This window comes from Trachypithecus francoisi, unplaced genomic scaffold (genome assembly GCF_009764315.1).
Source record: "Trachypithecus francoisi isolate TF-2019V2 unplaced genomic scaffold, Tfra_2.0 Lachesis_group0, whole genome shotgun sequence".
In the NCBI taxonomy this organism is placed as follows: domain Eukaryota; kingdom Metazoa; phylum Chordata; class Mammalia; order Primates; family Cercopithecidae; genus Trachypithecus; species Trachypithecus francoisi.
In genome coordinates this window covers 136,488,297-136,510,735 of record NW_022681453.1, presented here as the reverse complement: position 1 = coordinate 136,510,735, position 22,439 = coordinate 136,488,297, and the positions used below count along the sequence as shown (strand labels likewise).

Sequence of the window (22,439 nt, the reverse complement as noted above, 5' to 3'; positions counted from 1 at the left end):
CATCTTACATTCCCTACATCACTTCTATTCAACAAACTGTCCAATCAAGAAACCTGGGACTCATTCTTGCTTCTTCCTTTCCTCATACTCCTTTCATTAAAGTATCACTCCTGTGGCCAGGCACGGTGGCTCACACCTGTAATCTCAGCACTTTGGGAGGCCAAGGCGGGTGGATCAGGAGGTCAGGAGATTGAGACCATCCTGGCCAACATGGTGAAACCCTATCTCTACTAAAAATACAAAAATTAGCCTGATGTGGTGGTGCATGCCTGTAGTCCCAGCTACTCAGGAGGCTGAGGCAGGAGAATTGCTCCAACCAGGGAGTTGGAGGTTGCAGTGAGCCAAGATCGCACCACTGCACTCCAGCCTGGGCAACAGAGTGAGACTCCGTATCAAAAAAAAAAAAAAAAAAAGTTATCACTCTTGTTCACAGGCCTAAATATTTTCCTATTCTATTTTTTCCATCTCCCTTGTTCCCACCCTAGTCTAGACAAATATCACCTTTCACCTGTATTAGTGCAACAGCCTCCTATTATGTACCAGACACTGTGCTTCTCAACATCACCAATAATAGGCACCCTCGACATTTTAGGAATGAAGAAACCATTTTAGAGATGTTCCCTAGCATATTCCCTAGGTCACTTGGTGAGTACTTGGCAGAGCCAAGGTTAGAATGCAGTTCTGTCCAACCCACAAGCCAATGTTCCTAAAAAACTCCTGACTGTCCCACACTGTTCAGCCATGTCTATTACACCAGATCATTTGATATCAAAACTTCAAGGTCTGGATATGGGAAGCTGCTAGGTACACAGAAATGCCTATCATGATGTGTGCTAGCCCCATCTAAGTAGAAGGACCTCCCATTCAGACAGCAGGACTCAACTCAGGCCTCAGTTAACCAGACCAAGAGTGGGAAACACACCCATATACAGAAAACCTGATAGGTCAACTCTCAAAAGAGTAGCTGGCCTGATCACATTCTCTTGGGTATTCTGGAGATAATTACGTCCTGGGCAGCATGAGGTGAAGTCTAGCCACAGGACAGAGTTAGGGACACATTTGTGGTAGAGTATCAAAGTGAAGAATCAAGAATTCCTGCTGCTCAGTTCCTCAGGGCTGTTCTGGATCCTCCCAGTCCCCCAAGGGAACTCTCTCTGAAATCAACATGAGTTTCTACCCTGACCCCCAACAGGCATCTCTCTTTTGTAAAGAAAAAGTAATCAGATTTTTGAAGTTTGCTGCAACTAAACTTTCTACTCAAAGAACTAAAGCCTCTCATTCTGAAGCAATGCTCACCAAATAACTGTTTCATAACGGACTTCCCACATAGATGTCCCACCGGGAGGAAAACCAGTAGTCAAGTCAAGGTTTCTGTTCAGAGACAGTCCTTTTTCCTAACAAGAAACTTGCCTGTCTTATTCTTTAGATCATTAAGTAAGTGAATCTCTTTTCGTTATAACCAGGAGCTTAACCAAAATACCAGCTCTTTTCAATTCTTCCTTTATAATATGCTCAACATCTGTCTCGCCCTTTATTTTTATTTATTTATTTATTTAACCTTTCCTATGGTGCTCATGTCTCTTCCTTTAGATCTCTAATCATGATGTCTTCCAGCTTTTAGTCTCCCATTACATACACTAACAACTACCACTGCTCTCAACATGAGATTTTCTTGCTCTAAAATTATCTAAGGTTCTTCTGGGAGTACAAAAGAAAGGCCAACTTTGGATCCTGCAGCTTAAGACTCTTTGGGAAATAACCTATATGTCATTTTTCAACCTTACACCCCCTATTACTTCCTTATATTTATTCTGGTCTCCAAATAAACAAAACTGCTCACCTTGCCCCAAATAAGCACATACCACCCTTCTTCTGTGCCTCTGCCATTCATTTCCTTTTCCTGAAATGCTCTTCCTCCTACCCCCATTATCCATCTACTAGAAACCTTTAAGTCCTTGTTCAAGTGATTTCTCCACCACAAAGCTCTCCTGACTTCCCTCATCCATAAGCTATCCTGAAATCTGTTCCTTATCTATAAGGTTTTCCCATTCCACTTGTCCCTCCTACCAAAGGGGATCAAAGTAAAGACTTTTTCATCATTTATGACCCTTAAGCATGGTTCTTTGCACATGACAGTCATTCAATCTAAGAAATATCTGTTGAACAAATGAACAAGTATACCAACAACACTAAGAAACTGGTCAGAATGATAAAAATAGACTAACTGGCCGGGCGCGGTGGCTCAAGCCTGTAATCCCAGCACTTTGGGAGGCCGAGACGGGCGGATCACGAGGTCAGGAGATCGAGACCATCCTGGCTAATACGCTGAAACCCCGTCTCTACTAAAAATACAAAAACTAGCCGGGCGAGGTGGCTGGCGCCTGTAGTCCCAGCTACTCGGGAGGCTGAGGCAGGAGAATGGCGTAAACCCAGGAGGCAGAGCTTGCAGTGAGCTGAGATCTGGCCACTGCACTCCAGTCCGGGCGACAGAGCGAGACTCCGTCTTAAAAAAAAAAAAAAAAAATAGACTAACTTTTTAATCTGCCTACAAACACTTCAGTGCTATCTGGAATGTGATTGAATAGCTTCATGCATTTCAACCGTCCCACAGGGAGTTATTGTAACACGACCCAGAGTTGTAACTAATGCTCGGAGTGATGTCTATAAATCCTAAGAAACAGCCAACCTTATTTTGTGCACTCCAGTGTGTCTCGTCTAGGGTGATTTTACACCATTCTTCCTCCCTCCAAACATCTGGCAACATGTGGAGACACCTGTGGTTGCCACACCTCGGGGGAGGGAGGGGTATTACTGGCAACTAGTGGGTAGAGGCTAGAGAGGTTCTAAACATCCTACAATGCATGGAATAGCCCCCTACCTGCCCCCTCCCCCCACCAAATAATTATCTGGCTTAAGATGTCAATAGTGACAAGGATGAGACTTTTAAGGTAAGGCAGCATATAAGATTGTCTGCAATACACTAACCAGAGAAAATGATTCCATTTAAACAGTTTATTTACTTAAAAAGATGAACTATGACCTTATCTGATATTCACATAAGAAAGTATACCCCACCCCATAAAGTATTACTGCAATTACATCTTATATTATCTTATCACATACAAAAAATAAAAAATAAAGGGAGTACACAATCTAACAACCTATATTTAACCCAAAAAAGATACTCACCTTCAATACGTCCCAATATGCCACATTATTATTGGTATCTTTGGTTAATATATGTCTCTTATCATTAAGAATGTGGCACTGAATAATACTAGCACCTCCTAATGGGAAAAAAAAAAAAAACCACACAATTGGTAAAACAATCCTCCTACATTTAAATTCACAGTGTGGTAACAATTGTTAACTAGTATGTAACAGGAACACAAACTGTACTAGCTACCAGAAAGGAAAAGGCAAACCAAAAGACTATATGATTATATCTAAAGCAATTCAAGGGCCATAAATTATTTATGTCCATTTATAAACATTCAAAGAAAAACTGTCTGATTTTAATAATACATTATGGATTAAAGGATTCTTCATGTCAAGGGGGGTACTAGTGGAAAATTGTTGAGAGACAACAGCTTTATCCACTGGGAAAAGTCAAAATGATGACAGGAAGTCTCTGCATTAGTCTCATTTTGCAATAACTTTTGCTTCCCATCTTTTGCTTCCTGAATGAATATTCTAAAGGTTTAACAGCATGAACAAATGAATGTGCCACACAAAATTCTAATCCCAAACTCTGACATTAAACATACGCTGCTTTTTTGCCATAATCAGCTGCAGCATGTAGAATTTGAGGATCATATCTGTCCTTTTCTGCCTCATACCTAAGTACAATATTAAATCCTATATATTTTACAAAGTGGCTACTGGTTTTATCATGACTATTCTCATGTTAGGCAAATAAACTGACTCAAGAAAGTCCACTTTAAAAGTCACTAACAGCATTTTTTAAAATAACTTTTTCTGGCTGGGCGTGGTGGCTCATGCCCATAATCCCAATACTTTGGGAGGCTCAGGCAGGCAGATCATTTGAGGTCAGGAGTTCGAGACCAGCCTGGCCAACAAGATGAAACCCCATCTCTACTAAAAATATACAAAGTAGCTGGGCATGGTGGCTCACACCTGTAATCGCAACTGCTTGGGAGGATGAGGCAAGATAATGGCTTGAAACCAGGAGGCAGGGGTTGTAGTGAGCCAAGATCCCGTCACTGCAGTCCAGCCTGGGCGACAGAGCAAGACTCCATCTCAAAAAAAAAAAAAAAAACAAAAAAAAACAAAAAAAACCCTCTTTTTCTTATATTAAAAATAAACCAATGTATTATCTTTTGTTTACATCAGAATTATATTTAAAGCAAGGTCACTGTCTTCATTTTTGTCAATCTCTAAGTAACCACTGCTAACTTCAATAAAGGGTACAGTACCTTCCATTTTCTTACCTTTAATAACCTGGTCAGGTTGTGTACAAAGAGGTGTTATAGGATTTGTACAGTCATTGTCATAATCTCCAGAGGCTCTAAAATTATGAATTCCCTTCAAAGTCTAAAATAACAAAATGTATTATTGGATCATTTTACGCTCTACAAGCTTTGCCAGTCTGTTTAAAGTGGCAAGAAAAATAAAGTCAAAAAACAAATAAGAAAACCCCAACAACCACTACATCAACCGAAAAATATCTGATCACAATACAATTATCTATCATCGTTTAAAAAGCAACAAATATTAAGAAGGGAATATTGCCTTTGGAAGAGAAAACTATGCACGAAAGGAGGAGTACTCTTTCAGGTAAAATTATGTTGGTCATAAATTGGTATGATGACATTAACACAAGATAAACATTTAAAAATAAGTACACAGAAAGAACACTTGACCTGCATGTCAACAGGAATAAATGCAAACACTTTCTCTTTCGTTACCTACAGATAGTGTGGTAAGCAAGAAAACTTAAGTCTTTTAATTAAGATTTACAAATTAACAGTGAGCTTTGGATGACTTCTGTTTATCCTCTATTTCTATCCCTGTTCTTCATGCTATGAGGAAAAAGAAAACTAATTTGAAAGCACAATTTTCTGCTTTCTCTTATGTTTAAACAAATTTGAATCCTGGTGAGTTTCCCTGCCTTGTTGGTACTTGGGCTGCCTATCTTCAAATGTAGCTTCATGAGGTCAGAGGATGTACTAAGACTTACTGGTTTTATCAGGGAACTGTGTCTATTCTAAGGACATGGAACAAGTATCTTGGCTCTGGACAAAGAAGTCAGAATAGTCATTTTGATTATTATCTTAATTTTAGTATGATCTTTAGGATTCTACCTGCATTCAGAGGGCTTTCAGGTTTTTGCCCCTGCCCAAAAGCATGCTAGAGTTAGGGCCACACTGAGCATTTGCAACTGGTGTCTACAGGTCTGTGATGACAAAATACATGTTTATAAACCTTTGCCAGCTTAATGGCTCACTTACCCATTTATTTACTGTAGACTTAGTTGTTGCAACCCAAATTGCAGGAGGAGGATCAGCTGATCTATCAAGCTCCATCTGAAAACAAAGCACAAAAATATTGCTTTGTGGAATGTCAACTCTTCTGAACCGCCAGGACTAGATACGTTATTAATATCAACTCCTTCATTCAACAACTGTGTGTGACTATACCTGGACATGTGTGAAAAACTAAGGATGTACAGAAAAATGAGTCTTTTTTTTTGCTAAATAAATTCACAGCCCTATAAAAGTGTAATGGGTAATTTCTCACCTAAAACAGTGGCTAATAATTTTAAGTGGGGTCAATTTGAGGGACTTGAATGGATACAGTCAAAAGGATGACTTTCCATAATTTTTTCTTTTTGTTACTCCAGTTTTTATGTTCTTTTTTTAATAACAAGGAAATAAATTTCTTTTTACTTTGAAAATGTCTGAAGTAAAAAACATCCTAACAACATAGTAAAAGTGAAAATAACCCTTGCCTAAGGACGGGACGCCTGGGAATAGCTTACTGTCTATTCTTCTGTATGTAAAATACGGCACATATAAGAATGTGTTTATGTGCATGTATATATTACACAAGTGGAATCACTCTACATTCATCCACTATTCTTCCCACATCAGGAAACTGCAGGTTTGCAGTGGTGGGGACAGGGCAGGACTCCTAGCTAGCAACAATCCTCCTCAGTTAAGATGATATTCCTCGTAACATACAATTATGTTTGTGCCAAATTCTTTCAGTCTTTTCCCCACAGCCAAGATCCTGGCAAGAGATCCAGGCAGCCATAGAACTCATAATGCAGAGTGTTTCTCCTCCAAGCTTGTCTCCCCATCAGCCTACTACCTGCACACGTTGTATATGTATGATTATTAATTCAGCTCTCTTTGCTTCTCTAAAGAATTACTGGTTTGGTCTATTAGGATATGCCATCTATTTTAAAGAACTGTACTTGGCCAGTTTTGTCTGAGCTCTTAGACTGCAGACATCCTCCCAACCTTCACATTTGACCTCCATTCCTCTTTTCAGCCCTTCCTCCTACACAGCGGTCTGAGGTTTCAGATGTCACTTAGTTTCGCAGAGAATGGGTATCTGCAGTTCTGTTTCTCATTTTCCTTTTAGGTGATTTCTGAGAAAAGGGAGTAGTAGTATTTTTCTGCCTTCATTTTAAAATTTGGAAACTTCCAGCTGCGTGTGGTGGCTCATGCCTGTAATCCCAGCACTTTGGGAGGCCAAGGCGGGCGGATCATGAGGTCAGGAGATGGAGACCATCCTGGCTAACATAGTGAAACCCCGCCTCTACTGAAAAAAAACAAAAACAAAAACAAAAACAAAAAACAAAAAAAATTAGCTGGGCGTGGTGGCGGGCGCCTGGCAGGAGAATGGCCTGAACCCAGGAGGCAGAGCCTGCAGTGAGCCCAGATTGTGCCACTGTACTCCAGCCTGGGTGACAGAGCAAGGCTCTGTCTCAAAAAAAAAAAAAAAAAAAAAAAATTGGAAACTTCCTCACAGTTTTTTAATGTGAAATTCTGGGACTATCGGTGAGGTTGAACATGTCGACCGGCCATTTTTCAGTCTAGGCTTCACTTTCAGCAGGTGTCCATATGGATGGCCTCCAAAGACTTCCTCAAGAACCCTTTGACCCACATGACAGATCCTGATGGTCAGGGCTGCTCTGAGGCAGTGGTGGTTTGGAGTATGAAGCAGCCTGCTCCCTCTTCTCTTTGAGGAGAGTACTCTTTCACTTCCTTACTCCTAAGACCATGGACACATTTCCTGACCTTCCTCTGCTTTGTCATCTGCTCACAGATAACCTTAACTCCTCATATTTCTCCTCCTAAGGACTGCTCAGGAAAGCCAGGCAAGCTCAGGAGCAAGTATGAGACAATTTCACTACAATCCATCAGTGGGAGAGTCATGCATCACTGATGCACCAAGAAGTCACACTTTCTTCTACAGGTGACTTACAAAACTGTTTAAAAAAAAAAAAAAAGCAGAACACAAAACTGCCCCAGAGTATCTCATACCGACACTCTTCCATCCAGACAGATGCCTACTCTTCCTTGTCCTGTCAAGTTCTGCTCATGATGGAGTATCTTTTTTACAAACCACCCCCCACCGGCAGTTGAATCATGTTTTAATATAGCTTTTGCTCTATTTGACTAACACATGTAACAACCTTAATTATAAAACTAAAATATTAATATATGACATACCTTAAGAACTGGTGCTTTTTCTTCACAAATTAGCACCCGAATGTCAGGGTTTCTTAGGTCTGTACAATAAATCTTCCTGTCCCTTCCACCAGAATACACATGTGTGAAGGCATCATTGACTTGCAGCGCCCAAACACCTTCATCATGGACTCGGTATGTTGCTATACATCTCTGTTGGCCAAGGGACCAAAGGCGAATTGTCCCATCAGAACTGCCAGAAAGGCACTACAAACAAAGAAAGGAAAAGTTAGAACTTGCCACAAAGTTCCTGCTTTCTTGTGCTTTGCACCTGACTTCTCCCGAGTCCACATTGTCAAACACACAACTCTAATAACCTGTGTTTCTGCCTCGGATAAAGGCTTGACAACCATGCACCACAGGCTAAAGTGACCTAATTCACTTAATTTGGGGAAAATTACTTATTTTTCCCAAATATGTAATTAGGGTAGTTTTGTTGATCAATTCACTAATCTGTAAGTAAAAGTTTCTTTTCTCCTCATCTCTTTTTCCTAAATAAGTAGTTATGGTTGTTTTGTTGATCAATTCACTCATGTAAATATGCCACGTTGTTGGTGGTAATTTTACATTTAGTCTATAGTTGCCAATAGGGAAAATGGATGGAAGAGAAACTAGATGAATGATACCTATAAATTATGCTTAGAGATACTCCAGCAGGAGAAATCACTGAGCAAGAACTGCCTTTGTCCTCTCTTCCTGGCCACTTGTTGATTTCTGGTCAATCCTGTAAACAAGCCCTATTTGCATAATCTACTAATAAGAGACACAGAGTCTGAAAGCAGTGGAAACGAAGGTAGTAGTCTACACTAGGCCCATGGGTCTCAAAGTGTGGTCCCAGCAGCATCAGAGTCCCCTGGGAACTTGTTAAAATATAAATTATTGGGTCTCATTCAGAGCTAACAAGGCAGAAACTGTTGGAACCCAGCAATTGGTGCTTTAACAGGCTCTCCAAGTGATTCTGATGTTCACTATGTTTGACAAACACTGCACTAGGCCAGCAAGCTTTTTGAAGCCCTGGGTTACACCGCTGTCTCATGGCTCTGGACTCCTGATGAGGCCAGGTCTCTTGGATTCTACTGACAGGAGTCAGAAACAAAATCTTGTCTCAGGCTTACCATTCACTCTTTGTGCTGGACAATTTCCATATGAGGAGCCTCAGGTGAGTTAACAATGGCAATTCTGACAATTTCTGATGGCTCAAGAGAGTCAACTACATAGAAGCTGCTGGTATACAAATGAGGGCTGAGTACACTGTGAGTGTGGCGGAAGACAACTGAATTAGACACCCTGCATCCACACTCAGCAGGTTACTGTGGTGACTTGCAGAAGAGGATAAATACTTGATTTCCTCGGGAAAAAGAACGGCCTGGAGGAAAAAGCAATTGCTGCTGCTGGAGTATGAAGTTAAGTAAGCAAAGAGCTTCAAAGAAGGAAAGACAGTTGTGGTCTTAGAGATTTGGAAGGTGCCCAAATACATGAGGCCTTCAGGAATAAAAATTTACTGGCCTGCCCCATGACTTTAAGGGCCCCTGAGAACTCCAAGCATGTTTAATTAAATGAACACATATTAGGAAACTCCCCCACAAGATGCCAGGAGCATCAGTAGTTTAATAACCTATTCCAGCTAGTTTACAAGGGAACCAAGAAACTAACCAATTAAGAAACTGTCAGCAGTAAGGTTAAAGCAAATCTGCAACATGTGTGAGAGAGCAATGTGGCAATCTGATGGCGTAGGGGCCAAGGAGGGGCTCCCCATTCCAGGAAAAGGTGTTATTCTGAGGTGGCAAATTTTCAGTAAAGCTTTGATCCCTCAGATCCTAGACTATGCATCTACAGAGTAAGGTCTGACAACTTAAAGAGGATAAGGAAAGTAAGATATGATGGGTTAGAAATCCTCGTGGCCTGGGGCAACTTGTAACAGGAAAGGATAAGTCCCAACTAAGGGTGCACAGTTGGAAGCAGATAAGGAAACACAGTTGTATCAATGCTGATATAGAACGCAAAGTAATCTCTGATGGTAGTTAGTATTCTAAGACTACAGAAAAGCAGACCCCCCAACAAAACAACCACTTTAATCAATATTGTGAAAATGGCCATACTGCCCAAGGTAATTTATAGATTCAATGCCATCCCCATTAAGCTACTAATGCCTTTCTTCACAGAATTGGAAAAAACTGCTTTAAAGTTCATATGGAACCAAAAAAGACCCCACATTGCCAAGACAATCCTAAGCCGAAAGAACAAAGCTGGAGGCATCACACTACCTGACTTCAACCTACACTACAAAGCTACAGTAACCAAAACAGCATGGTTCTGGTACCAAAACAGAGATATAGACCAATGGAACAGAACAGAGCCCTCAGAAATAATACCACACATCTATAACCACCTGATCTTTGACAAACCTGACAAAAACAAGAAATGGGGAAAGGATTCCCTATTTAATAAATGGTGCTGGGAAAATTGGCTAGCCATATGTAGAAAGCTGAAACTGGATCCCTTCCTTACACCTTATACAAAAATTAATTCAAGATGGATTAGAGACTTAAATGTTGGACCTAAAATCATAAAAACCCTAGAAGAAAACCTAGGTAATACCATTCAGGCCATAGGCATGGCCAAGGACTTCATGTCTAAAACACCAAAAGCAATGGCAACAAAAGCCAAAATTGACAAATGGGATCTAATTAAACTAAAGAGCTTCTGCACAGCAAAAGAAACTACCATCAGAGTGAACAGCCAACCTACAGAATGGGAGAAAATTTTTGCAATCTACTCATCTGACAAAGGGCTAATATCCAGAACCTATAAAGAACTCAATCAAATTTACAAGAAACAAACAACCCCATCAAAAAGTGGGCAAAGGATATGAACAGACATTTCTCAAAAGAAGACATTCATACATCATCACTCGCCATCAGAGAAATGCAAATCAAAACCACAATGAGATACCATCTCACAAAAGTTAGAATGGCAATCATTCAAAAATCAGGAAACAACAGGTGCTGGAGAGGATGTGGAGAAATAGGAACACATTTACACTGTTAGTGGGACTGTAAACTAGTTCAATCATTGTGGAAAACAGTGTGGCGATTCCTCAAGGATCTAGAACTAGCAATACCATTTGACCCATCCATCCCATTACTGGGGATATACCCAAAGGATTATAAGTCATGCTGCTATAAAGACACATGCACACATATGTTTATTATGGCACTATTCATAATAGCAAAGACTTGGAATCAACTCAAATGTCCATCAGTGACAGACTGGATTAAGAAAATGTGGCACATATACACCATGGAATACTATGCAGCCATAAAAAAGGATAAGTTCGTGTCCTTTGTAGGGACATGGAAGCAGCTGGAAACCATCATTCCCAGCAAACTATCACAAGAACAGAAAACCAAATACCGCATGTTCTCACTCATAGGTGAGAACTGAACAATGAGATCACTTGGACACAGGAAGGGGATCATCACACACCGGGTCCTATTGTGGGGACGCGGGGAGTGGGGAGGGATAGCATTATGAGATATACCTAATGTAGATGATGAGTTGATGGGTGCAGCACACCAACATGGTACATGTATACATATGTAACAAACCTGCATGTTGTGAACATGTACCCTAGAACTTAAATTAAAAAAAAAAAAAAAAAGTACAAAAATAGAAAAAAAAAAAAGTATTACGTTGGCCAACTTCTTTGCAGTATTTGGTAGTATGATTAAAGAATGTCCTGTTTTATAGGAATTCTAGTGCCTGAGATCTTGTAGGAGTTGGAGGAGTCATCAAAACATTTCCACTGCCTCCATCCTTCACTAGATAAACATAGATAAACATGAAGATGTTCATTATGAGGTAACTCCTAGGACAAGGACAGAATGTCCTTCAATGATTCTGCTAAATCAGATTTAGTGGAATAGGGTCTGTAGCCCTAATCAGGTGCTCTTTGTTTCTGTCAATGAAGACAGGAAGTACTGAGGCCAAGTTGCTGCCGACCAACAGGAGTGTTCCTGGGATGGTCACTAACACACAATCTCAAGTGCCAGCAGAGATCAGCCAAGTAGACGAGGTAAGTTGAGGCAATAAGTGGCCTGATGCTCTGAGACCCTCAGACCCATAAGCTAGGATCAGCAGACTTGTATTACCAAAAGAACCCTGTGAGTGACATACAAGGACATGACTGACTCGAATCAAGATGGCAGGCTGTCCCCAGCTCCTCAAGCAATTAACTGCCTGAGTAAAAGGAATAAAAAGATAGGTGGCTCTGCCCAATAATGTTAGCACCAATCAAAGCAACTGCAATGCTGACCTCTTTACAGGCAGAACTCCCTTAGGGAGAACCTCAAATAAATTTGGTAAATAAGAATCTTACTCTACAACAAAAGAATGAGGCAACAGGCAGATGTTCATGGGATTCATTGGCCTATAACATATATATCTTACTGCCAGTTCCTGACTCAACAAAGTCACCAGATACCCTATATTATAAGCTCACAGGGCAATTTAGCAGGATGCAATATAAACTTTGGCCCAGTAACTGATAACCACCTCTTCCATATTACAAGAATTCAAGAATCTGTAAGTAGAAGTTTCTTTTTTCCGCACCTCATTTTTCCAAATAAGTAATTATAGTTTTTTGCTGGTCAATTCATTAATCAGTAAGAGTTTCTTTTTTCCTCACCTCTTTTTCCCAAATAAGCAGTTATTACGGTTTGTTGATCAATTCACTAACGTAAATATGCTAGGTTGTTGGTAATTTTACACTTAGTCCATAGTTGCCAATAAGGAAAATGGATAGAAGAGAAACTAGATGAAGAATGATACCTATCAAGTATATACTCTGAGACTAACAGGCAGTTTTTAAAGTAGAACCACAATATTGCCTCTGCTTACAATAAATGTAGCTGACTTCAGATGAAGTACATTTCTAACTGTACATGTGATACTTAAATCATCTTTTATAAAAGCACATTCATAATTGCATAGATAGGAAACAAGAGATGGAATAGACAGGTAGAGCTTTAGAAGGTCTGCCAGCCCCCTTCTGGAAACCATGGAGATGATATGATCCAGCCCAATCCTGGCAAAGCTAACTAAAGACACATGGACAACCATCTCAATCGCAGCCTTGCAGCTACACTGCAAAACAGTGAGGAGCTGACTGCACTGGGCTTCTTACACTCACATGAAAATGAGGTCACAAAGGAACTTGAGAGCTCTAGAAAATGCCCTGGCTTACAGTCAAGAAAGTACTTACTATTAACACATGTATATACACACAAACACTCTCACCAACTATGTATTATGATCCTCACTTTGCAGATAAGCAAATTAAGGACTAAAGTGAAATCTTATCCTCAAGGTCACACAGTACATCAAGATTCTTCACATTTCCAAAGACCTCCACAGGTATCTTTAAGTCTTTCTTTTCCTGGTTCTGAAAAATGATTTCCTACCTTAGACTAGTTTCCAAACCTTCTGTTCATTTCTGGAGGCAACGGTTTCTCTGATTAATCTCTAAAGCAATTTCTGTCTTAACTTCCACAGGAAAAGAAACTGATGGTGTTTCTCACCTCATCATCTTTCTACTAGCCCTTTTCTAACCCTATCACAATCAATTCCAGTTATCTCTCACTTATCACTGCACTCTGAAAAAAAATGGCTGAGGAAGCCAAGGGTACATGGTAGATGTATGTCATACCCACAAGATGATGGCTTTTGTTTTTTATTATCTACATTGATGAAATAGTATTTTCCACTGCTACAGAACAGAATTGTGATTATAATTCACAAATTACATGGCCAACAGAGCTAATGTATAACATTACCAAAATGCTTTTCTTTGAAATGTTCACCCTGAGCATTATCTTAGAAAACTAAATTTATCAACTGTATCTACATAGTCAACTGACAAAATGTGCCCCAAAGTCAGATCCACTGAGAAAATTTTCCACTTAATACACTGGCAAAAAGCATTTGATATCAAAGCTTCCTTTTGCTTTACACAGGTAACATTTTTAGTTATTTTAGCCTCTATGCACCATAAATGCATATACTCATTTGCATTAGAATTATTCTAAGGAAATTCTTTGTTTGGTTTTTAAAAGTGATGCAAATAGAATAGTTTTTAAACGTAGCTTATATGTACAATTTAGTATTTTAAAATTTTTTAATTAGACCACAATTGATAGTAAGTGTGGCTTTTGGTTCAAATCAACCTATGCAATAGTATATAAAGTGCAGAAATTTCCAACAAGGCTATTAGATAAACACCCAAATGAAACTGCATACTTGCGTGCCATCTCTGTTTAACAGCAATGCTTTCACATTATCCGTGTGCCCTTTAAGCTTCATTAGTTTTGCACATGTTCTTGGATCCCATACCCTTAACACCTGTGAATTTTAATAGAATATTACACAAACTAAATATCAGTATCAAATTTAAATAACAGACAACTCTCATCAGGCAAATGATAACCATTAAGTTCTGAGAAGGCAATACTGCTTCTGCCAATGGACACTGTCTAAGCCTCCCAACCTCAGGGAATTGGGTCTTTCAAACATCAAAAATGCACAGCCTCTTTATCTTGTCACTATACACACAACAGTTATAGTTTTACCTATTCAAATAAAACCTTTTGTTTAGCACCCACTAGGCAAAACCACTGTCTATATATTTAATAATTACACAGATTAAATTATTTTTGTTTCTTTATTTTCTAATATTCAAAACACCCTTTAAGCTCCCCCTGATCCAGGCACAGGGGCTCTCACGCCTGTAATCTCAGCACTCTGGAAGGCTGAGGCAGGTGAATTGCTTGCATTAAGGAATTGGAGACCAGCCTGGGCAACATGGCGAAACCCTGTCTCTACCAAAAATATAAAAAATTAGCCATATGGGGCAAGGTGTGGCCTGATGAGCGTGATGGTGTGTGCCTGGGGTCCCAGCTACTCAGGAGGTTGAGGTGGAAGGATCGCTAAAGCCTCAGAAGTCCAGGATCATGATGCCACTGCACTCCAGCCTGGGTGACAGAGTGAGACCGAGTCTCTAAATAAATAAATATAAAGAAGCTAATCGTAAAATACCTGCTTAAATAATAGGAGACAAGGTATGTGAAAAATAATTAAAAAAAAAAAAAAAAAAAAAGAAGAAATAAGCTCCTCCTTACCTTTTCAGTGGACCCTGATACAATGATTGTTCCCAGTTGATTCATGGCCAGGCTATAAATGGAATCTTTGTTTCCACTTAAAGAAGAAGCTATTGAGGATAAATGGAACTAAATGTTAACAAGATCATCAGCCATTTAGTAACTAGTCAGCAAAAACTTCAAGTTTAATTATTCAATTTAGAAAATCTTACATTTATAAGTACTCTAAGTAAAAGAAATCTACCTATAATGGAGATAATTCTAAACAGTATTATTATCAAAATTTACATATTTTCTGGATTTGAATATACACAAATGCTCAATAAATATCTGATAAATTGCAGTGCCACTGAAAAGATATCCACTTAAATGACATATGTTTAAAGCAAAAAATGTGCCATAAATACGAAAAAAAGTTCAATTTCAGTTTTTTTCAAACACAAATCAAACCAAAAATACTGTTTCATACACCAAGACAAAAAACAAGGTAATACTTGATTCTAAAAAGAAAACAGTACAATGGAACTCTCATACATTACTTATGTGAAGTATGTGGTACAACCTTTCAGGAAGGAATTCAGACAATACATAGCAAAAATTATGTTCATGCTCTCAGTATCACTGAAGTGAAAAAAACTGCATGTGAAACTGTCTATATAGTATGATTCCAATTTTACAAACAAATATATTAAAAAGTTGGAGTAAATAAGTTAATACATGTAGTGTTTAGAAAAATGTCTACTTGTAGCAAATACTCAATACATGTTAGCCATTATTAGTGTTATTTTTATTATTACATATTAAAAAAAAGTGTGATATCCTCTCTAAACAACTCTAAGCAAGATGTATCTATAGCAGAATCTGTACCCACTAAGCCTGGGCCCTGACCTCGTGACAATCTGCTTCTTTTTTTTGCTTTGTTCCCACCCATTAGTGTCTCTTTGAGGCAGGCCTTACAGCCAGACTTAAAATCTAATGATGTATCATGACAGCCCCTAACAGGGACCAGCTGATGAATCAGAGATAATGTACAGGTGAAAAATCAAGAACAAGGGAAATAGAATGTTGAGACCTTCACATATTTCCTGGGAAACAAGGCAAAACAACAATCAAGAGATTATAAACACCAGTCTCCCAACTTGCCCTTCTTGGCACATACTATGCTATATTAGTAAAAGTGTATTGTCTATGTCAATGTGAACACTCCACAGAGTCATTATAAAATGGATCTATAATGTAGGGATCCAGAGAGTGCAGGCCCATGTCTTCAATGTAGACTTTCCAGGTCAGGCCTCGCCAAAAATGTGCTCCTAATAGTCCCTTCTGAAACTTGGCCTGGAGGACTCTAGTAGGTTGGGCCAAGCATGAAGCTCAATTTCAAATCCAGACTTGTATGAGCCTGACTTGGTAGTCTGAGATCTCTTAGCTGATGAAGTATCCATGCTGTGAACATCTCTGGATTGCCTCTAGAAGCACTCTACCCTTCTGGCTCCTCTGGAATTGGCTCGATTTCTCAGGGCTGCTCTAAAAGGCAGAAAATTGGATAAACTGGCACTGGAAAACTTTTCTTTCTTTCTCTTGGGTACTTTTCATCTTGGCTATTAACTCAAAAGCTGTTAATATATATTAACACTTTAAAAGGTCAGAAAGCCGCCTACTTTGTCAGATAATCACCACCTCCTTCAATAATACCTGCTGAGTGTATGGATTTGGACCAGAGAATGCTGTGGGAGACACAAAGTAGTAAGACAGTCTTCTCTACCCTGTAGCGACTTACATTTTAGCTAGGGAGCTAAGGCATGCACATGTACAAAAAATAACCAGGTTATACCTGGAGAAGTTACCATTTTCAGACTGCAGTGAGGAACTAGCTCCTTGTTGTTCAATCATACTCTTGGGGGCTAGAACGCTGTAGGTAGAAGCACTCTCAAAATATGAACCACTGTCTTGATGCAAACCTATCAAAAATGTTTTATAAACCATTCTTTATTTATGTTAACTTGGATCACTTTCAAAGAAGTTTCTTTTAAACACCTTACTTGTGACAGTGTTATTTGAGGCAGTCAGTGCTGTTAGAGTATTCACATCCCAAAGGAATATTTGTCTGTCCAACCCAGCGGATGCTACTAGTTCTTTATCCTTGGCATATGCTAAGGCCTTTACGTAATCCTGTAAATAGAACAGACATACTATGATCTTTCTGTAGATCAGTAATAAAATAAGCCACACAAAGTACTGAGATCCCAATATTACAGTAAAGACACGGAGAACTGTACTGTTTTACCTTATGTGTCCTTAATGTTGACATGCAAAATCCCTTATGTGCATTCCATACTTTTACTGTCGTGTCAGAAGAAGCAGATATCACTAGAAGAAGCAAAGAATTAACAAACTCCTTAGTAGTATGACTTACAACTTTGAAAACTTATCTTACAACAATGTAACATTATTTCAAACTAACCTGTTCTCTCTCTCACACACACAAACACACCTAAAAGCTCTTTCTAGAACCTACTGTTTACTGCTTCAATTTTTTAAAATCTCAAGACACATGTTTAAAGAAAAAAATATATTTTTAAAACAAGCAGTGCAAACATTTTTAATCTTCCAGTTGAAGGCTCAACTAATGTGATTGAGAAAAATTCCTGTAGCTCAGACTGCAAAACCAAGGCATGGATCTCACCAAAACAAGAGCAAAAAGAGGTATTAATAAAGCTAAAAGAAGAATACATGAGTCTATATACAGTTCAAATCAAGGCAAAACTACCCTTTGGTGTTCAGAAGACAGAAGAGCAGTTACCTTCGGGCAAGGGGGAACAACTGAAAGGGTGGCAACGGGTGGCACAAGGAGGCTTCTAGTAATATTCTGTTTCTTGATTTGGGTATTCACTTTCTAAAAGTGTGTTGAACTGCAATCTCGAACTGTGTGTACTTTTCTGTATGTATATTTCAATAAAAAAGCTTATATAAAAAATGAAAAATATATCAGAAGCCCAATAATAATCCGAAGAAATACTTACATGTTTTCCCATTACAACAGAGTACAATGTCATTTACCCAATCCGTATGGTGTTCCATAGATGCTATATATGGATCTTGCTGAAATTAAAAGAAAAATCATAAGAGTTTATATGAGAGAATGAAATATATTACAAATGATAAATATGGTTAAATTCTTCAATTAATGTGACACACTGCTCTAGGCATTAAAACTAACACCTGAATTCTGAGTAGAATCTCACCAAATAGGTGATGCCTCCAGATAACAGATGTAAACAGTTTTGTTTCAGGATAGTTTTACTCTTACTGAAAGCTTAGGTTTCCAGGATAAATACTTCCTTTTTTTTTTTTTTTTGCCTTGTGAAAGTGAAGGCAACAAGCTCTGGACTAAGCACTGTGTGTGACATAAAATCCTCTAAAAAGGGTTCACTAGAAAGGACAGGGCTTGCAGGAATCTGTAGGCTGTGGGGATTTGAATGAGTGGTGGTGAAGGTTCAACAGCAGATAGCAGGGGCGGCAATGAGTCTGATGAGTGTGGTAAGGAGCCTGGTCTGAATGCAGAGGGAGATAAACACTTCTGCTTTCAGCTTCCTGCTGTTGGGTTCACCTTCTGAATTAAATGTTTTCCTCATGGTACCTATAGTCCTTCAGAGACAAAATGAAACCCAATGGCTGAGAAAGGACAACCCATGTCACCATTTCAATTAGGTAATTCAAGATTCTACTTCTCTTACCTGGCTTAATAATCGGCAGAGGACTTTTAAAGAACAGTATTTAGTTACATCCTACACCTAAAACAGGCAAGTTTGAGACACTTTATGGGCAAACAGAACAGCTCTGTACAAGTCTGTTTGACAAATAATGCAATTCAATCTTGTCATAAAAGGAAGACCAGAAAAAAGATGTTTGGGGCAGGACAGGCAGATTTCCAGATTCTTCAGGTTAGTTCTTATGGGTATTTTTCTTAATTTGTTTGAAATACTGTGAATTCTCAGAAAGGAGACATCCCAATTCAAATATAAGTACCAAAAAGCATTTCAAAACCAAACATAGTTTTCTTACTTTTCATGCTTTTGACATTTGGCCACCACTGCTTCCATTGGCTAAAGAATTCAAAGCCTGCCAGACTGAAGTTCTACGCGCATAAAGTAGTGGTTCTTTTTCTGAACTGAGTATCAGATTTGTAAAACTTGCTAAAAAGACACAAACTTTTAAAAATACAAGGCCTAGCACTAGGGTTTTCAAGTTGGGTTGGGTGCTAATTCTCTGTCACTTACTAGCCACTGAACCATGGGTTCCTCTGAGCCCATTTTCCCACCTATGAAAATGGATCTGGCTGAGTGCAGTGGCTCACACCCACAATCCCAGCACCTTGGGAGACAGAGGCAGGTGGATCACCTGAGTCTAGGAGTTCAAGACCAGCCTGACCAATATGGTGAAACCCTGTTTCTACTAAAATTATAAAAAGCAGCCAGACGTGGTGGCATGTGCCTGTAGTTCCAGCTACTTGGGAGACTGAGGCAGGAAAATTGCTTGAACCCAGAAGGCAGAGGTTGCAGTGAGCCAAGATCGTGCCACTGCACTCCAGCCTGGGTGACAGACGAGACTCCGTCTCAAAAAAAATGGATCCTAATAGATACCTTGAGGGACACTGAAAATTAAACTCACTTTGGATATGAAAATGCAAAGAGCGTCTGGCACATACTTAGAAGATCAATAAAGGCTCTTCTTTTCTTCCCTCTTTCTTCTTTTCTAAGTCATTCACAATATAAGTGTTCTAACAAAATACTAAAAGGGCTCCTTCCCATTTGCCTGGGGATTTATCTTTATATATATTTAAATCCTGTTCCCTGCTTAAGAAAGGGAAACCTTTGAAGGGCAGCAAGTTGTCTTCATAGTTTTAACACCAATTTTATATTACCTTTATTTATTTGGGACAAGGTCTGTTGCCTAAGCTGGAATGCAGTGGTGTGATCGTGGCTCACTGCAGCCTCAACCTCCCATACTCAATCAAGTGATCCTCCCACCTCAGCTTCCCGAGCAGCTGGAACTACAGGTGTGTGCCACCATGCCCAGCTAATTTTTAAATTTTTTTTGGCAGAGATGGGGTATTGTCACATTGCCCAGGCTGGTCTTGAACTCCTGGACTCAAGGAATCCTTTCACCTTGGCCTCCCAAATTGTTGGGATTACAGGTGTGAGCCACCGTGCCCAGCCTAACCTTGTATTATCTAATTAGGCCCTGTGGGGTTTGTGAGGACCCTAATTACTTTTAAATGAGGAAAATAAAATATTTTTAAGATTAATTATAAATGTAAAAGAATATTCAATCTTTTTTTAGTAAGGTTACCAGGAGGTTTTTGGGGAACATATTTAAAGGAGAAAAATTAATTGTTGAAAGTAATCCCCCTACTAGCCAAATCACTTTGTTCCTTTGTGGCAAAGAACTCTTAAGGCAAACTTAGTTTAGGGAGTCCTTGTCTTAGCTAAAACACTTATGAAACTTTCCTAGGTATGGTTTTTCTCAGAGACTTACGGAATTCTGGTTGCGATGTATTTATAGAGTGTACCTAATAACTCAGTATTCAGAGAGATTAAATCTGAAACTGTGAAAGAGGTGTCGTATTACACAGTGAAAGCCATTTGCACAAAATTTGCTGGGTACAGATTTTAATCCCTGCATTACCTTGTGCTGATTGACACTCCATATTCTTATGATAGAGTCTCGACCGGCTGTGAAAAGTCTATTTAGTGCTGGATCCAGCTGCAGGGCATTGACTCCATTTCGGTTGTACTTCTCTACTTCATCTCGAATAACATAGGAAACCTGACAAATATGTCAACATATGCTTTTTATAAAGTTAGAAGCCATGCAGTAATAAAATATAGTCTACTAGTGGCCAATCTGAAACAGAAAATCCTATGTTTTCCAATATGTACTTTTTCAATCCAATACAAATTTAATTTTAATTTTATTCCTTAAAGACAAAAGGGCCGAAGAGAAGGATGCTATCAATGATAGCCTAGTCCAAGGTAAGTTGCTAAACTACTACAACTGCTTCCTAACTGGACTCTTTTCCCACTCTTTAAGACATTTTTCACAAAGCAGCTAGAGTAATTATTTAAAAATGTATCTTAACTCTGCTCAAAAACCTCCAGTTGCTGACTACTAGACTCATGATTGGGTGTAAATCCTTAACATGGTCTCAAGTGCCCTGTTTGTCTTTCTGACCACTCATCTGTGCTCCAGGTTCTGGTGCACATTGTGCCGCCAGACCATCACACACGCCAGTCCTCTCTGGAAGCTCTTCCTCCCACCTGTCTTGCTAACTCTTGTTGCAGCCTTCAGGTTTCCATTTAAACAATACTTCCTTTAGAAGGCCTTCCCCCAACTTGGCAAGCAAAAGGAGGTTTTGAGCTCCTATCACATACTAATAACCTTTTTCTTCAGGGCATTTTTCTCTACTTTGCTACTGTTGGTGACCTCTGCCTGTTCCTTGTGAAAACAGAGGATCAACTGAAAACAATTACCCCTAAGAAAAAGTCAATAAGCTGGCTGGCAGCCAGAAGTAAAACTTTCTAATGTAATGAAATCACCAGTTAAAAATTAACTCAAGATGGATTAAAGACTTAAACGTTAAGACTTAAAATCATAAAAACCCTAGAAGAAAACCTAGGCAATACCATTCAGGACACAGGCACGGGCAAGGACTTCATCACTAAAACACCAAAGTCAATCACAATAAAAGCCCAAATTGACAAACGGGATCTAATTAAACTAAAGAGCTTCTGCACAGCAAAAGAAACTACCATCAGAGTGAACAGGCAACCTACAGAATGGGAGAAAATTTTTGCAATCTACCCATCTGACAAAGGGCTAATATCCAGAATCTACAAAGAACTTAAACAAATGTACAAGAAAAAAAAAAAAAAACCACCAAAAAGTGGGCAAAGGATATGAACAGATACATCTCAAAAGAAGACATTTATGCAGCCAACAGACACATGAAAAAACACTCATCATCACTGGTCATCAGAGAAATGCAAATCAAAACCACAATAAGATACCATCTTATGACAGAGTGGCAATCATTAAAAAGTCAGGAAACAACAGATGCTGGAGAGGATGTGGAGAAATAGGAACGCTTTTACACTGTTGGTGGGAGTGTAAAGTAGTTCAACCACTGTGGAAGACAGTGTGGTGATTCCTCAAGGATCTAGAACCAGAAATACCATTTGACTCAGTGATCCCATTACTGGGTATATACCCAAAGGATTATAAATCATTCTACTATAAAGACACATGCATATATATGTTTACTGCAGCACTATTCACAATAGCAAAGACTTGGAACCAACCCAAATGTCCATCAATGATAGACTGAATTAAGAAAATGTGGCACATATACACCATGGAACACTATGCAGCCATAAAAAAGGAGGAGTTCATGTCCTTTGCAGGGACATGGATGAAGCTGGAAACCATCACTCTCAGCAAACTATCGCAAGGACAGAAAACCAAACACCACATCTTCTCACTCCTAAGTGGGAGCTGAACAATGAGA

At 39.2% G+C, this 22,439-nt stretch overlaps 1 protein-coding gene across 3 annotated transcripts in view; it reads right to left on the bottom strand.

Annotated features, from left to right (window-relative positions):
• The window catches only part of WDR48 (WD repeat domain 48), a 47,061-nt gene that overhangs the window by 13,613 nt on the left and 11,009 nt on the right, over positions 1-22,439 (bottom strand). For 2 of the 3 annotated variants that reach the window (XM_033212084.1, XM_033212081.1), the window contains exons 2-11: positions 20,561-20,701; positions 17,896-17,974; positions 17,160-17,242; positions 16,915-17,044; positions 14,897-14,985; positions 14,019-14,120; positions 7,704-7,928; positions 5,472-5,546; positions 4,452-4,554; positions 3,190-3,287 (exon numbers count right to left, since the gene is read on the bottom strand). In XM_033212084.1, coding sequence (XP_033067975.1) covers positions 3,190-3,287; positions 4,452-4,554; positions 5,472-5,546; positions 7,704-7,928; positions 14,019-14,120; positions 14,897-14,985; positions 16,915-17,044; positions 17,160-17,242; positions 17,896-17,974; positions 20,561-20,701 — 1,125 coding nt within the window. The remainder of the gene's footprint in view (positions 1-3,189; positions 3,288-4,451; positions 4,555-5,471; positions 5,547-7,703; positions 7,929-14,018; positions 14,121-14,896; positions 14,986-16,914; positions 17,045-17,159; positions 17,243-17,895; positions 17,975-20,560; positions 20,702-22,439) is intronic. The other variant, XM_033212083.1, reaches the window with a different exon arrangement.